Here is an 18,504-nt window from a genome sequence, read left to right as displayed (position 1 = left end):
CTGGTGCTCATGCTAGAGCCATGTCCCTGGTGCTCATGGTAAAGCCATGTCACTGGTGCTCATGGTAAAGCCATGTCCCTGGTGCTCATGGTAAAGCCATGTCCCTGGTGCTCATGCTAGGTCGAGGGGAGTCATCACAGGGGTCCCAATATCTATGTCCATAGATGATATTAATGGAAATGTGAAGGGAGGCAGAGTGATTGAGGCCTAAAGGTTGATCAGTAGGAAAGAGGATCAAAGAAGTGAAAGCTTATCATTGCTGCTGAGGTTTGGGAAGGTTTTGCCTGGAAAAGTATAGATTGGATTGCTTAGTTTCAATGTCAGACAATTTGTCCCATCCTCATTGCAGTGTTTTAAACGGCAAAGAACGGGACATGTAGCTGCTCAGTGTAAAGGAAATAAAAGATGTGCCAAGTGTGGAGGGGAACATGATTACGGTGAATGTGGGAGCAATGTGAAGGTTAAGTGTTGTAATTGTTGGGAGGGAACATAGTGCAACGTTTGGTGGATGCCAGGGGGGGAACATAGTGCAGCATTTGTTGGATACCGGGGGGGAACACAGTGCAGCATTTGGTGGATACCGGGGGGGGGGAACACAGTGCAGCATTTGGTGGATGCCAGGGGGGGAACACAGTGCAGCATTTGGTGGATGCCAGGGGGGGATCATAGTGCAGCGTTTGGTGGATACCAGGTACAGAGAGGGGCTAGAGAGGATCAGAGATCTAGGATCAGTCATGATGTATCGTAAGCTGAGGCTGGAAGACAGATTGGTGGAACTACAGCTTCTATGGCTGGTCCTGTACTAAGTGGACCTACTGTCAGGGCTGGTGTTTCTGCTGGTCCTGGCAAGGTTTCAAGACCTGTTTAGAAATCTTGTGCTTATGAATGTGCTGTGTTCAAAGGACACGTTGATAATGAATAAAGTTGACTTCATATCTGTTATTGGTAAGGTTATCAATACAACTCAGGTTGTGGAAAGCAGAAATGCCAGGTTGAAGGTTACCGTGGAGACGGCTAAATAGGTATTGGGGGGGGTAACAGATGTTACTGTTGAAATGGTTGTAGACATACTGAATAATCCTATTGGGGGATTGTTTCAGCATGATATAGTTCAAGTTTATTGGGTTGGGGGTCTTGGGAGAACTTAGTAGGGATTTATTTGTCTTTTTAATTTTATACATTTGCTTCCAGTACAGAATTAGGCAGACTATTGATCACACACTCCAGCACAGAAAGTGGCGGCATGCACCTTAAATGTTTGTTTGCGGACCGCCATGGTATCATAGAAGAAGAATATTCTAGAAGGTTTGTGATGCTCGTCGTTTGGTGCGACGCAGACAGGGTGGTGTAAGTGGTGGAACAGAAGAGTCGTTGTCTGTTCTTTTAAGTTTTGATGTTGAGTCTTTGCCTGACAAAGTGATGTTAGGATATATACTGTAAGTTATCCCGTACGAGCTTTTGTGCCAAACACATTACGTTGTTACAGGTGTCAAGCTTATGGGCATGTGGCAGCAGTGTGTAGGAGGGAGGTTCCTAGGTGTGAGAAGTGTGAAGAAGGGCATGAGAAATGAATGCGTAGCGTTGGGGGGGACGTAGTGGTATGTGTTAATTGCAGGGGTGCCGATTGGGGCTGGGGATCAGAAATATCCAGTGCGAGAGAGGCAGGTTGAGGTTTCCAGGGTTAGAGTAGTGCAGAAGTTGTGGTAGGCAGTGAAGAAAGTAGAGGAAGATGGGTCAAGGGGGAGGGATCCTGAGAGGAGTGGTGTGAGTAGTAGATCTGTACCAGTACAGAGGGATAGGCCAACAAGTGATATATGCTTCAGTAATTTTTAGCATTTATAGCAATGGTTATCAACTGTACTGCAGGGATGGAACGTAAGTCGCAGGAAATTGAGGTTGTGGTGGCAGCTGCAGAGAGGTATTTGGGTGTACGAGACTTGACGTCAGAAGAGGTACAGGGTGTATGCAGTGGAGGAGATCTCCGTGGGCTATACTCAGCCTTGTCTCAGGGTAGTAGGTTGGTGGTCTGTTGATATCTCTCTGGTGGTGTGGGGGCTGTGCTTTGGCAAAGTGGGTGGGGTTATATCCTGCCTGGTTGGCCCTGTCCGGGGGTGTCGTCGGACGGGGCCACAGTGTCCCCCAACCCACCCTGTCTCAGCCTCCAGTATCTATGCTGCAATAGTCTATGGGCCGGGGGGGCTAGGGTCAGTCTGTTATATCTGGTGTTATACTCCTGTCTTATCTGGTGTCCTGTGTGAATTTAAGTATGCTCCCTCTAATTCTCTCTCTCTCTCCCTCTCTCCCTCCCCTCCCGGAGAACCTGAGCCCTAGGCCCATGCCTCAGGACTAATCAATTCAAATCAAATCAAAAAAAAAATGCCACATGCGCCGAATACAACAGGTGTAGACATTACCGTGAACTGCTTACTTACAGCCCTTAACCAACAATGCATTTATTTATTTTTATAAAAAAGTAAAATAAAACAACAACAACAACAAAAAAGTGTTGAGAAAAAAAGAGCAGAAGTAAAATAAAATAACAGTAGGGAGGCTATATATACAGGGGGGTACCGGTGCAGAGTTAATGTGCGGGGTGCACCGGCTAGTTGAGGTAGTTGAGGTAATATATACATGTGGGTAGAGTTAAAGTGACTATGCATAAATAATTAACAGAGTTGCAGCAGCGTAAAAAGATGGGGTGGGGGGGCAGTGCAAATAGTCCGGGTAGCCATGATTAGCTGTTCAGGAGTCTTATGGCTTGGGGGTAGAAGCTGTTGAGAAGTCTTTTGGACCTAGACATGGCGCTCCGGTATCGCTTGCCGTGCGGTAGCAGAGAGAACAGTCTATGACTTGGGTGGCTGGAGTCTTTGACAATTTTGAGGGCCTTCCTCTGACACTGCCTGGTATAGAGGTACTGGATGGCAGGAAGCTTGGCCCCAGTGATGTACTGGGCCGTACGCACTACCTGGCCTGATGACTACTTGCTGTCTCCAGTCCACCTGGTCGTGCTGCTGCTCCAGTTTCCACTCTTCTGCCTGCGGCTATGGAACCCTGACCTGACGTGCTACCTTGTCCCAGACCTGCTGTTTTCAACTCTCTCTCTCTACCGCACCTGCTATTTCAACCCCTAAATGGCCGGCTATGAAAAGCCAAGTGACATTTACTCCTGATGTACTGACCTGTTGCAACCTCTGCAACCACTGTGATTATTATTTGACCCTGCTGGTCATCTATGAAGGTTTGAACATCTTGGAGAAAAATCTGGCCTTAATGGCCATGTACTGTTATAATCTCCACCCGGCACAGCCAGAAGAGGACTGGCCACCCCTCAGAGCCACTTACTAGGGAGTTTTACCTAGCCATCGTGCTTCTACATCTGCATTGCTTGCTGTTTGGGGTTTTAGGCTGGGTTTCTGTATAGCACTTCGTGACATCTGCTGATGTAAAAAGGGCTTTATAAATAAAATGTGATTGATTGAGTGTGTTGAGTGAAGGTTGGCCTCCCGAGTGGCGCAGTGGTCTAAGGCTGTGCCACTAGAGATACTGGTTCGAATCCAGGCTCTGTCGTAGCCGGCCGCGACCGGGAGACCCATGGGGCGGCGCACAATTGGCCCAGCGTCGTCCAGGGTAGGGGAGGGAATGGCCGGCAGGGATGTAGCTCAGTTGGTAGAGCATGGTGTTTGCAACGCCAGGGTTGTGGGTTCGATTCCCACGGGGGGTATGAAAAATAAAATAAAATAATGTATGCACTCACTAACTGTAAGTCGCTCTGGATAAGAGCGTCTGCTAAATGACTAAAATGTAAAAATGAGAGGTGGTGTCCCGTCCTTTCAGGCTGTTGGTCTGAGGTAGGACTATATATATTTAAATAGGGGAGTAGGGTGTTGGGTTTTTTGTGAGTGTAGGGTTGGATTGTAGGGTATTTGAAGATTTTTTTATTTTTTTTATTTTCAAGCGAAGTAGAAGGGAGTTATACTCCAGTCTAGTAGGTGGCGGTAATGCAACATTTATTGGATGCCAACCGCCGTTAAACCACATCGAAGAAGAAGAAGAATATTATAGAAGAAGTGGTGGCATGCTTGAAGGTTAGCGACACGTTTAACGAAATACAATAACAATTACCAGTCACACACTGAGTAGCAAGTTATGCAATTATCGTGTAGAACATGGTAATATATCTGCATTGGATATAACAAAGCTACTGCACAAGTCGCGGTGATTCCAGGTATGTATTTGACTGTGGACACAGTGAGCCATTTTGTCATTTTAGTGTATGCCTTCCTCTGTCTGGTGCATGTTTTAAAACTGATCATGAACGTTTATGATGTGTTGGCTATGATTATTCGATTGGTTTTAAAACCATGACCAATGAAGCTGTTTTATTAACGGGTTGGTTGTTTAGCAACTTTCGGGCAAAACTGGGTTTACAGAAGACGTTGAATATGGCGAGTCTCCTTTTAGTCCAAGAGGCCAAACAGGAGCGGTGACATGTGTTCCCCCTGTAGCTCAGTTGGTAGAGTATGGCGCTTGCAACGCCAGGGTTGTGGGTTCGATTCCCACGGGAGACCCGTATGAAAAATATATGCACTCACTAACTGTAAGTCGCACTGCATAAGATCGCCTGCTAAAATGACTGAAATGTAAAATGTCGCTTCAGTTTTATGCCAGGACGAACGCAACCCTCAGGAAGGTCTGTCCGTAACGACAGTAACCATGGTGAAACGGCAACGTTGCTAGGGAAATAACCCAAGATGCGCTAGTATGATTTCGATGGAGAAAAAAAAATATCGTTACTTTTATTTAAAAAAGGAAGGTATGTGCAACTTTTACACGTTTTGAACCACCACAGTGTTCATTTAAGTGATAATGCCGGAGAAGCCGGTGTTTTGGAGGATATATTTGGACGGGGTGTTGTTAGGCTGGAGACAGTCGTTCTTATCCCTAGCTAGCTAGCTAACTACGGCTAACTTGGTCACGTCAAAAAGAAGTACAACAGTAGCTGCATTTGTTGAAGCTGTTTTCTAGTGACATTTATTTGGATACTGTAAGAAATGCTATTTTTATAAATAGCTTATTGCTATTACATTGCTATAACTAATTCCTTTTTCAAGACAAGTTTTGTCAAGAACTCGAAGGCACATATATTGCAGAAAACATGTTCTGCATTGCACAAGAGGCACATGATGCTGAACACACACACACACTCAGAGACAGAATGCTGACACCAACCTTGCATAGACATTGATGAAACAGGTAACGCCTGACCACAGGGTGTTAAGGTCATTGCTGATTATAGACAATAACATCTCGTGACTTTTGCAAAGATGCACTCACACACACAGACTTACTCAAGATAAGAGATAACTAAACGCACACACCAAATCTCCTACTTTGCTGAGCATTCGGAACAAAGGGCCTGAGTAGATCTCCTAGACCCAATCACAGAGGACAACGCTCAAACAGCATGGACCAACCAGAAGACCAGATCTGCCAGACTCAACCTACTTTACTAAACTGTATAAAACATGTGTGCACTGTGTTTTCGGGGCTCCGTCTGCAAGTTCCATATGAGCTGAAAGAACGAGTCCGTGCACGCTTGTACCAGATATCTTTACTCTGAATAAACTGCCTTGTCATACAATTTATCACCTAGTCTGAATCCATCCTTGACCGACTCTCCCTTCTCCATATCCGGTTATCAACAGAAACTTGGTAGCAGAGGATGGTTGTCTAGATACACGGTCCAGAGTGGTTGATGTGGATGTGAGGGGGCGAGTTGGTGGAAGGACGATTCACGGAAGACTGGTGTAATTATTCGGGGGGAGGACAACAATTCAACTCAGCTCGGGAAACTGATCCTAAAGTCGACTATAAACAAGGTAAGCAAAACCTGTTAAATCAAACTTTGCATATTGTCGTATAGTCTATCTAAATTCTGATCAGTATTACCGAGTGTGAGTATGAATTATTGATTAAATTTATACATGTATGACAACTGAAAATAGACAGTGAAGTAAACATATGTGGGAATAATTAATAAGTCGAGAGTCGGCTAAGAGAGTTGGTTCACTAGAGAAGGACCAAGAGAGTTAGACCGGGAGGGACTTTGTGATAACATGTATTAAGCCGGACTGGGAGAGTTGGTTCACTAGAGAAGGACCAAGAGAGTCAGACCGGGAAGTGTGTGATATTATGTGTACAGTTTAAGCCGGCTGGGAGAGTGGGTTCACGAGAGAAGGATCCAGAGAGTCAGACCGGGGGGGAACTGTGTGAGTGGATGAGATTTGACCCATCATTAGGTGGGGGAGAATCACCGAAATTGACCAGAGGTACTGAATTCCTGAATTCCCGGGGATGCCAGCTATCTCTGTAATTTCACATTTAAAACGTTCCATTTAAATGGTTGTGTGAAAGGTGCAGTTAACCTGAAGACAAAAGTCTCTAAGGGATCCAGTTGTTTCTGTTGAACTGAGACTATGTTTTAGTACGCTCTGGTAACCTACATTTTTTAAGGTATTGAATTCTAATTGGCAGTTTTGTTTTGCTGTGTTTATATTTTAACGTGTCTGTGTTATATCTTAAACGTGTGATGGAGGATGGGAAGTAATAGTGAGACTTATGAAACTGAATATCAAACTTTTGAACTGAGTGAATTCGACCTAGGGTTTCAGGAACCAGGGACTGGGGAGACTGATATTGAAGTTGTGCATGATTCTAGAACAAGCGTGAGATAACTAAAGCGTGGTGTGTGCTGTGTGTAGAAATTACTGCATTGGTATATGTGATTGGAATTCTTATTCTTATGATAATAATTGCATTACAAATTATATAAATTAGCCTCTTTATATGCGAGGGTGTCATACATGAGATAAGTCTGTATTTGATACCGATAATACATCCTTGGAAATAAAACACCAGGGACGGGATAAGTGTATAAAGACAGAGAAAGCAAAATGGCAGGGCCAAACCCAACCATACCCAAATTTAATGAATACTTAGAACAACGAATGACAGGGAGAGTAATGCCAGAGTCCACCAAGGGAGGGAGGTCATATGCCCGCCCTTGATGTACAACAGATAGAAATGACTGATTATGTGATGAAATTGACGGAATTTTCTGCAGCACTCTCTTCTCAGGTGTAGAAGGCCCAAGAGGGGGAGCTGACGGGAAACACGCCACCACTGAAGGTAAAAGTGGGAGACTGGGTGAGGGTGAAAGTCCACAAAAGAAAGTGGCTGGAACCCAGGTGGACTGGACCGTACGAAGTGAAGGAGGTTACTTCACACTCAGTCCAGGTCAGAGGTAAATCAGGAGCACCCTGGCACCATCTAACACATTGCACTCCAGCCCCCACTCCTTCCAGACCATTGTCTGAAGTAAGAGCTGATTTGAGCAGCGAGAACCAATCCTGACAACAAAATGAAGAAACCCTTATGGGAACAACAATCTCACTCAGGGAGAAGGATAACTTTTTCCCCCTGGGAGAGATTGGGAGTGTCTGAATGTTTGTATGTATGTTTTCTGATAGGAATTGGACTCCTGCTGGGCACTCCTTATGAGGTGTTGTTGTGTGAAGCTATTTTGAATTACTTGTTAAATTGACTTGTAATATAGAAGAGGTGGCTAAGGGATTTTTAACAGTACCAACCATGGGGGGGGGGAATCCTCACAAGAGGTCCCAGAATTGACTGGGGACGAGAAATGCTTGATGTAATTAAAATGGAATCCAGGGATAGAAGAAATCTCCATTATATAACCAGGTGGAGGGAGAGGTATGGTTTTGAGGGACGTCTGGACGCAGATAAACTCGAATCCATGCTTAAAACAGATACATAAGGTGTGTAAAGGAGAAATAAGCAGTGAGATAGAGAGAGTAGGAGGGGGCCAGTACCCACTGATAGCCTTACCTAATCTATTGGGGGGGAATCTCTCTGAGTCAGACAGGAGAGAGGAGAGAGAGAGAGAAGTCCATCCCCCAGCTTTGAGTGTGAGAAAGAGGAAGATAAGGCGTGACTAGTCCTTGAGGGAGAAATAGTAGACTCTAGTGGGGGGAAGACTAAGGAACCCTTTGATCCAAATTGTGAGGTGTTTGAATTGGCTACTATTGATTTAGCACTTCAACAGGAACAGAGAAACCTAATTTGGCATTGACAGTAATGGGTATGAAAATTGATTGGATGATGGGGTTTTATGTTGAATTAGAGACAGTGAGACTATTAGTCAATACCTAGGAGAGAAGAGAGGTTACGGTAGCAAAGACAGACAAGAAGGAAATAGTAATAGTGGAGACAGGAGTGAGTGGAAGTGTTACAATTGTGACAAAACGGGACATTTTGCTAGAAAATGTGAGGAACCGTGTAGTTACTGCAAGGAAAGGGCACCAGTTAAGAAACTGTAGGCAGAAGGGGAAGAGAGAAATCAGGAGTCATCATGACCTGGCTGTTTGGTTGTTGGTTTTAATTGGGGTTTTCAAATAAAAAACAACACACCTAGTATGATGTTTATAAAGGGTTGTTGTTTCAATTTTGGAGGGTTTTCAGCAGGTCAAGGGTGATAGGTCTTAGAGGAGCACACAGTGAATTTTATGGAGTTTTTTAGCTTTTGGCTGAGTTTGGGGTATATATGATTTCTTATGAGAATGAATGTCATGAGGACTTAATGAACACTTGGGATAACTAACATTTATGAAATATTTAGAATAATGGTAATGTTTAGTATACTATGGGATTAAACAGTTCGTTAAATGATTTCAATTGCCTCTGAACTCTGTTTTAACATTCTGGTGTTAATTAATCATCCACACTAGTAAATTCTAAAGGCATGAGACGGGACTTTAAGATAGTTTATTTTACTAAGTTGAGGGTAATTTGTAATACTGTGCAAATTGTGAAGAAGGTTATAGTTTGGTAATAGTATATTTGATTTGAACCATAAAATAACAGAAGAGAGAGTGGAGGAATGGCAATTGGATAATGAATTACCAATATTACCAAAGTGATTGTTTAGGTAGGTGGTAATATTGACACATGGCCAAATCATGTGTCAAAAAGGGGGATGGATGGATTAAATATTAAATATATACGAAGGAGAGGACAAAATACTTTTAAAAAAAACAAAACAGAAAAACATGTATGATAGTTTATTAACCACACCTGTATGTCAGAGGTTTTGTGCCCCACAGGTGAATTAAAGGAGAAGGTGACCCACTCTATCTAACCAGGAGACTGAACCAGGCCTGGCGGGAAGGGCCCTACCAAGTACTGCCTTTGCCAGCAGAATAGCTGAGAGATCCATCTGGGTGCATGTCACACACTGTAAAAAGGCAAAACCAGCTACACCTGACGAACAAGCACAGAGTTAGGAGAAAGATCCGATCACCACTAGGGTTCGGGGGTTGCCTCCTTAACGAAGATTCCCTTACCCTGTCTGATCATCCCTGTGTGAGTTCGATAGAAGGTAAAGCAATGGGTTGGCCTCTGGCATCTGACATGTTCTCAGGGCAAGGGTGGGGATTCACAGGTCTCCCGACGGTAGGTAGCTGTCTGATTGTGGGGGCCATATTCCTAACACACACGGACCCTCCTGTTTCAGCCAGAAGTGGTAGTTAACCTAACACAAGTTGAAAAGGCATAGGAGACAACTAGACGTAGGGAAAGGAGAAATACTAGGGACTTTAGGGAAGGACATCACCAATCTCCATATACAGTTTAGGGTTGTGAAAGTAGGGAATTATCAGAAAATGGCAGTGCGACCCATATGAGGGTAGGTACTGTCTGAAAGTCTGAATTATGCTAAAACAGATTACAGACCTGACAAGTGAGATATCTTCTTCAACTGGAGAGTCTTATGGTAACTTGCACTATCTGTTTCCCCCGATAACAAAGTCATTCAGACCTGGGTTGCCTCAGTTTGAAGTCACAGAGGATTTTAGGAGCAAAAAAAACCAGACCCGTGCTGACATCTGATGGATATGTGGTGATAACTGATTGTGAACTCACCTACATAAGCAAACAATCAAACGTGTCAGAGACTGGTGAGTTGTCACATAGAAAATAGGACCTCCTCCCGGGATCCTTTGATGAAAGGATCCTTTGATGAGATAGGAGTACCTCGAGAGGTTTCAGAACAATTCAAAGCTAGGAATCAGATCGCAGCTGGGTTTGAATCAAGTATTTTCTGGTGGTCAACAATTAATAAAAATGTAGATTGGATAAATTATATTTAATATAACCAGCAAAATATTTATAACCCACACTCGTGATGCAATAAAGGGATTAGCTGAGCAGACAGCGGCAACTAGCTTAATGGCATGGCAGAATAGAATAGCTTTAGATATGCTTTTGGCTGAGCAGGACGGGGTTTGTGTTCTGTTTGGATATATGTGCTGTATTTTCATCTCCAACAATATAGCACCGGACGGGCCTGTGACAAAAGCGCTTGAGTGACCATCACCGCGCTGGCGAACGAACTGGTTAAGAACTCTGGTATTGATAGCTCCATAAACGGTTGGTTCAATAACATATTTGGTAAATGGAAAACTATTGTTGTGACAATTCTGGGTGAAGTTATAGCTTCTATGGGTATACTTGTTCTTTGTGGATGTTGCCTTGTATCCGCTTTTGGGAACTAATGATTTGGAACTGGACGATTTTGAAAGTGACTATCCTCCTTATATAATATTAAAGGTGGATGGGCCTGTCATGATTACAAACCTGAACAACGACAATTGGAGGTTAGCAATTTCGAAGACCAACTCTGATTGTTATGTTCACTCACTAGAGGGGGACTAACATTGTTTAATTAACTGCCCATATAATTAGTATGCTAGAGGGGGAATGGTTACATTTTTTTTACAAATTGCATTATGCGTTATCATGTGTTGTTTTTCTTTTCTACATTATTGTTTTTCTTTTAAGACTGATTCAACTATGCTTAATGCCAACATAATTAATGGATCACGTCTCTTTTGAGACGTGAAGAGGGGGATTCAAAACTTTCTACTCAAAACTTTCTCTCTGAGAAAGTTTCCCTTTTGTTTGTTTTTTACTTAGTTTATGTCACGCCTTTCCCTATATGACACGTCTTTAGAGACGTGTAGAGGGGGATTTGTAAGAAATGCTATTTTTATAAATAGCTTATTGCTATTACATTGCTATAACTAATTCCTTTTTCAAGACAAGTTTTGTCAAGAACTCGAAGGCACATATATTGCAGAAAACATGTTCTGCATTGCACAAGAGGCACATGATGCTGAACACACACACACACTCAGAGACAGAATGCTGACACCAACCTTGCATAGACATTGATGAAACAGGTAACGCCTGACCACAGGGTGTTAAGGTCATTGCTGATTATAGACAATAACATCTCGTGACTTTTGCAAAGATGCACTCACACACACAGACTTACTCAAGATAAGAGATAACTAAACGCACACACCAAATCTCCTACTTTGCTGAGCATTCGGAACAAAGGGCCTGAGTAGATCTCCTAGACCCAATCACAGAGGACAACGCTCAAACAGCATGGACCAACCAGAAGACCAGATCTGCCAGACTCAACCTACTTTACTAAACTGTATAAAACATGTGTGCACTGTGTTTTCGGGGCTCCGTCTGCAAGTTCCATATGAGCTGAAAGAACGAGTCCGTGCACGCTTGTACCAGATATCTTTACTCTGAATAAACTGCCTTGTCATACAATTTATCACCTAGTCTGAATCCATCCTTGACCGACTCTCCCTTCTCCATATCCCGTTATCAACAATACATCCATAACAATGAGCTAATGAGGCGTTATTTCACCCTGGCAGAGAAAATGTGCTCTCTCGTCAGGACACTGTTGTTCAGAGGAGCTAGCCAACAACACAGCTAACACAATCACTTCAAAACACTGAAGCTGGAAAGACTGCAAACTAGCTGCACTTCGTTTCACCTTTTTTAAATTGACATTTCTTTGTGTATATATCCATAAAAAGGATGCCAGCTGATTCATGTTTTCGACTGGCTGAGAAAAGCTGCCTGTCTGTCTCGTCCCGACTCCCGACCGATACAGGTTCATTACTATGGGGACAGCTGGAGATAAAATGTGAATATTGAAACAATGTTGCAAATGTCGGAGAGACAGATACAAATCTCCGCTGTTGAAAACTAAATGTCAGTCTAAAATAAAATGTGAGATAATATCTAGATGCTTTTTATAGTGGAGATCAAGTTTATAATTTGCCTGGCTGGGCTGATGAGGCAGTCAGATGGAACAGAGTAAATGGCCATCTAACGTCATCCATTTAGCTGTGGTAATTTGTGGAATAGACACAGGCTGGAATGCGCTTTTAACCAATCAGCATTCAGGATTAGACCCACCCGGTGGATACATTCAGAACATTATCTAGGTAGTATTGTTGAAATTTTTAAAGTTTTTCTACCTGGGTCAAGAAACAACACATTTATGGTGGGTGACCCTTTGGACTATTTAAAGTGGAACCTACAGCGGTTTAACTACTTTGCAGATATGAAACAGACAATCATAATATCAGTCAAAAATATCAAATTACCAGTTTATGCTACGAAACCAACTTTATAAGAGGTTTTAAAAATAGGTTATATTTCACTCAACATTCCATGACCTACCGTAAGGCATTGTTGGCAGAATAGATGGATGCAGTTCAAGTTCCCAAATGTAAGAGGACTCCCGTGGTATTTACATATTTGCAGAAATCCATTCAGGTGTATTTTGTGGCTTTTGGCGAATGCTTTCTAATTATTTAAAGTCGCACTCTTGCAACGGTCTGTAAACACACAGTCCAGTTCAAAGTGAATGATGGCAGGCCCGTGTGGCAAATGGCTTGTTTGCATAAAGGCCTACTGTAGCTCTGATTGGCTATGGCGCACCGGTCTGCGTAGACTCTGGTCCTGGATGAGACAGATTTTTTAAATTTGGCTTTATTTACTGCAGTGTCTATTAATTGTACAAACACATGGCCTTTTCCCCACTCTATCTTGCTATAGAATTTTCACAAATGCCTTACTACAGGTCATTCCCAAACATTTTATGAAAATGTGAAAATGTCCATATCTAAGTGCTCGCTTGTCAGAAATTCCTGGGGGTGTGTATGAACAGATTTGAATAAGATTTCATGTTACTAAAATGCAGTCAGTTCCACTTTAAGCCCAGGAAGCAGCCATTCAACTTGCCATTCACCCGCTTTTCAAGGTTAATAATGTCTAAATACATTGGGTAATTAGCTACCAAAGAATGGAGTTTCGCTGAGCAACTATCGTCATTACTGCCGCTCCAGCTGGTATGTACTTCCAAAAAAGCTCTGAATAAAAAGTTGCATGCAACCGAAAACATGCCTTGTTAGGAAAGAATCAAAGTATTGTTTTTGAGCAAGTGCACATGCGCCAAATCTCTTCACCTCCTGCGATATTAGTAATGGAATTAAAAATGCACTAAATAAAGCCTATCTAGAAACATACAATCGCTGTTAAAAACCTAGCTTATATCGACTGCTTGATCTACTTACAGGAAATATTATTGCATTCCGTGTAGCGCAGGTGAAACAACCGATTTTTAGATGTTATGTTCATACACTGTTGTATGTGATTTAAAACAGAGATCTGTCTATAATGACGATGGTCATGCCTCCGCCACTAACGATGGGAGTCGTTTTCACAAAGGAGGGAAGGCAGGTGACAAGCTTAGGTCCAAAACAAGCCCATAGAAACGTATCAGGCTTATTTTGGACAGGTTTTGGTCGAGAGTGAAACCCTGTCACTTCGACCTCTTCCTCTCTGGATGAAAAATCAATGACCTTTCCAGCTGCTGGATCAGCCAACCTGTGCGTGGCAGTAATGAGTGATTTTATTGGATCAGCCAACCTGTGCGTGGCAGTAATGAGTGATTTTATTGGATCAGCCAACCTGTGCGTGGCAGTAATGACTGATTTTATTGGAGGTGCAGGAAAGGTGGATTTGGTGCTTATTTTTGACATTATTAAGCTTGAAAAGCTGGTTAATGGCAAGTAAAATGACTGCTTCCTGGGCTTAAAAAGATAATCACCATATTCAACTTCTCCTGTTTTAGATCGTTGACAACACGTAAACTATATTTAGTCTCCAAATATTTATTGAAAACATAGATTTGCACAATGAGCACTTGTCTCAAATACATCGTTACAATTGTTGGTCAGGTAGCTAGCACATTTTTAGCCATATTAGCATAGATCGGCCATCAGTCAAAACAAGACACGTTATCAAGAACAAGATACAACTAGCTGAAACGAGCCACCTACGATTCCCCACAGGGCAGCTTCTTGTCATTGTTGCTAGCGATCTTGCTATCCAGAATCACAACAACAGCACACAGACTTCTGCCCCCATTGAAGTGCGCGTGACGTTGTCAGCTAACCCGTCTTGGTTATAATTATTATTTTTTTGAACATTTTTTTTTTTAAACTTTGCTGCTCCTCTTTCCTCTTGTATTTCAGCTAGCTATGGCCAGTCTGTCGAACTACGCCGTGCGTATGGCGCGTCTCAGCGCACGTATCTTTGGGGATGTGGTGCGTCCCACAGACAACAAGTCCATGAAGGTGGTCCAGCTGTTCAAGGAGCCGCCCATGGCCCAGAAGAAGGAGGTGTATGACTGGTACCCCCAACACAAGATCTACTATGCCCTTACACAGAAGCTACGATACATGGGACTCTTCAGGTAGACATGCCGTGGTGTTTGGCCTTAATAGATCGCTAGGCCTATTCACGGGAAAGGGATCGGGGTTCTTTTGGCATGTCTGTGTTTTGGCCTTGTGCAATAATGTATACAGCTCTACTCTAGGTTCTTCTGGCTAACCACAGACAGTGAAATTACACCGTTTCTAGACCCTGTTTGTCTCTGTATTCTAACCACAGACAGTTTTCTAGACCCTGTTTGTCTCTGTGTTCTAACCACAGACAGTTTTCTAGACCCTGTTTGTCTCTGTATTCTAACCAGACAGTTTTCTAGACCCTGTTTGTCTCTGTATTCTAACCAGACAGTTTTCTAGACCCTGTTTGTCTCTGTATTCTAACCAGACAGTTTTCTAGACCCTGTTTGTCTCTGTGTTCTAACCACAGACAGTTTTATAGACCCTGTTTGTCTCTGTATTCTAACCAGACAGTTTTCTAGACCCTGTTTGTCTCTGTCTTCTAACCACAGACAGTTTTCTAGACCCTGTTTGTCTGTGTTCTAACCACAGACAGTTTTCTAGACCCTGTTTGTCTCTGTGTTCTAACCACAGACAGTTTTCTAGACCCTGTTTGTCTCTGTGTTCTAACCAGACAGGTTTCTAGACCCTGTTTGTCCACAGACAGTTTTCTAGACCCTGTTTGTCTCTGTATTCTAACCAGACAGTTTTCTAGACCCTGTTTGTCTCTGTGTTCTAACCAGACAGTTTTAAACCCTGTTTGTCTCTGTCTTCTAACCACAGACAGTTTTCTAGACCCTGTTTGTCTGTGTTCTAACCACAGATAGTTTTCTAGACCCTGTTTGTCTCTGTATTCTAACCAGACAGTTTTCTAGACCCTGTTTGTCCACAGACAGTTTTCTAGACCCTGTTTGTCTCTGTATTCTAACCAGACAGTTTTCTAGACCCTGTTTGTCCACAGACAGTTTTCTAGACCCTGTTTGTCTCTGTCTTCTAACCAGACAGTTTTCTAGACCCTGTTTGTCTCTGTATTCTAACCAGACAGTTTTCTAGACCCTGTGTGTCTCTGTATTCTAACCAGACAGTTTTCTAGACCCTGTGTGTCTCTGTGTTCTAACCAGACAGTTTTCTAGACCCTGTTTGTCTCTGTATTCTAACCAGACAGTTTTCTAGACCCTGTTTGTCTCTGTATTCTAACCAGACAGTTTTCTAGACCCTGTTTGTCCACAGACAGTTTTCTAGACCCTGTTTGTCTCTGTCTTCTAACCAGACAGTTTTCTAGACCCTGTTTGTCTCTGTATTCTAACCAGACAGTTTTCTAGACCCTGTTTGTCTCTGTGTTCTAACCAGACAGTTTTCTAGACCCTGTTTGTCTCTGTCTTCTAACCAGACAGTTTTCTAGACCCTGTTTGTCTCTGTATTCTAACCAGACAGTTTTCTAGACCCTGTTTGTCCACAGACAGTTTTCTAGACCCTGTTTGTCTCTGTATTCTAACCAGGCAGTTTTCTAGACCCTGTGTGTCTCTGTATTCTAACCAGACAGTTTTCTAGACCCTGTGTGTCTCTGTCTTCTAACCACAGACAGTTTTCTAGACCCTGTTTGTCTCTGTCTTCTAACCAGACAGTTTTCTAGACCCTGTTTGTCTCTGTCTTCTAACCAGACAGTTTTCTAGACCCTGTTTGTCTCTGTGTTCTAACCAGGCAGTTTTCTAGACCCTTTTTGTCTCTGTCTTCTAACCAGACAGTTTTCTAGACCCTGTTTGTCCACAGACAGTTTTCTAGACCCTGTTTGTCTCTGTATTCTAACCAGACAGTTTTCTAGACCCTGTTTGTCCACAGACAGTTTTCTAGACCCTGTTTGTCTCTGTCTTCTAACCAGACAGTTTTCTAGACCCTGTTTGTCTCTGTATTCTAACCAGACAGTTTTCTAGACCCTGTTTGTCTCTGTGTTCTAACCAGACAGTTTTCTAGACCCTGTTTGTCTCTGTCTTCTAACCAGACAGTTTTCTAGACCCTGTTTGTCTCTGTATTCTAACCAGACAGTTTTCTAGACCCTGTTTGCCCACAGACAGTTTTCTAGACCCTGTTTGTCTCTGTATTCTAACCAGGCAGTTTTCTAGACCCTGTGTGTCTCTGTATTCTAACCAGACAGTTTTCTAGACCCTGTGTGTCTCTGTCTTCTAACCACAGACAGTTTTCTAGACCCTGTTTGTCTCTGTCTTCTAACCAGACAGTTTTCTAGACCCTGTTTGTCTCTGTCTTCTAACCAGACAGTTTTCTAGACCCTGTTTGTCTCTGTGTTCTAACCAGACAGTTTTCTAGACCCTGTTTGTCTCTGTCTTCTAACCAGACAGTTTTCTAGACCCTGTTTGTCTCTGTATTCTAACCAGACAGTTTTCTAGACCCTGTTTGCCCACAGACAGTTTTCTAGACCCTGTTTGTCTCTGTATTCTAACCAGACAGTTTTCTAGACCCTGTGTGTCTCTGTCTTCTAACCACAGACAGTTTTCTAGACCCTGTTTGTCTCTGTCTTCTAACCAGACAGTTTTCTAGACCCTGTTTGTCCACAGACAGTTTTCTAGACCCTGTGTGTCTCTGTGTTCTAACCAGACAGTTTTCTAGACCCTGTTTGTCTCTGTGTTCTAACCAGACAGTTTTCTAGACCCTGTTTGTCTCTGTGTTCTAACCAGGCAGTTTTATAGACCCTGTTTGTCTCTGTATTCTAACCAGACAGTTTTCTAGACCCTGTTTGTCCACAGACAGTTTTCTAGACCCTGTGTGTCTCTGTGTTCTAACCAGGCAGTTTGCTAGACCCTGTTTGTCTCTGTGTTCTAACCAGACAGTTTTCTAGACCCTGTTTGTCTCTGTGTTCTAACCAGACAGTTTGCTAGACCCTGTTTGTCTCTGTGTTCTAACCAGACAGTTTGCTAGACCCTGTTTGTCTCTGTGTTCTAACCAGACAGTTTTCTAGACCCTGTTTGTCTCTGTGTTCTAACCAGACAGTTTTCTAGACCCTGTTTGTCTCTGTGTTCTAACCAGGCAGTTTGCTAGACCCTGTTTGTCTCTGTATTCTAACCAGACAGTTTTCTAGACCCTGTTTGTCTCTGTCTTCTAACCAGACAGTTTTCTAGACCCTGTGTGTCTCTATATTCTTCTTTCCACCTATTTTAGTGTAGTACTAGTTTAGCCCACATCAGTAACACCGTTTCCTCCCTGTTCCCCACCAGGGATGAGCACGAGGACTTCAAGGAGGAGATGCGTCGGCTGAGGAAACTGAGAGGCAAGGGCAAACCGAAGAAGGGAGAGGGGAAGAGAGCCACCAAGAAGAAATAGACAGTTCCCTGCCCTGTCACAGAGGACCTATGGGGTGATCAGAACTGGCCTCGTTTGCTCTGGGACACCAGAGGAATGGCCTCCCTCACAACGGTAACATGTGACCCCACTCCGGATGTTTATATTGACTGGACCTTTTGGATCAGCCGATGTGTGTATTTTAAAGATCCTTCTAAATCCCATCACAGAAGATCCTATCTGACAAGTGACCAGTCTTTGTGACCACTGTGTGTTTGGTATATATAGCATCCTGTTCTTTGCTTTACAAGATGTTTCATTATGCTGCAATTGTATCCACGTTGTTAGCGGCTTTCCATTCTAATACTATTTGTACAGTGAATGGGTGAAGGAGAACTGGAGGGCGTCAGTACATACAATTGTGACGCTAGTATGTTCATATTGACTGGGACAAAGCTGGTGATTTTACATGTTTTTGAGCAACACATCACATCAGGTGTCATGAATAAAATACTGAAAACAAAATCTG

General features: G+C 43.0%; 1 protein-coding gene across 1 annotated transcript; it reads left to right on the top strand.

Annotated features, from left to right (window-relative positions):
- Positions 1–4,066: 4,066 nt before the first annotated feature.
- On the top strand, positions 4,067–18,504 carry LOC311114233 (small ribosomal subunit protein mS33-like). The gene is made up of 3 exons (XM_084189496.1): positions 4,067–4,225; positions 14,493–14,713; positions 17,912–18,504. Exons 2-3 carry the CDS (start codon positions 14,499–14,501, stop codon positions 18,015–18,017), a joined length of 321 nt encoding a protein of 106 aa, XP_084045622.1. The 5' UTR covers positions 4,067–4,225; positions 14,493–14,498; the 3' UTR covers positions 18,018–18,504.

Source organism: Coregonus lavaretus, assembly GCF_964263955.1.
Source record: "Coregonus lavaretus genome assembly, contig: HAP1_SCAFFOLD_608, whole genome shotgun sequence".
In the NCBI taxonomy this organism is placed as follows: domain Eukaryota; kingdom Metazoa; phylum Chordata; class Actinopteri; order Salmoniformes; family Salmonidae; genus Coregonus; species Coregonus lavaretus.
The sequence above is the reverse complement of the archived record's forward strand: the minus strand, read 5'-3'. Positions and strand labels throughout refer to the sequence as shown.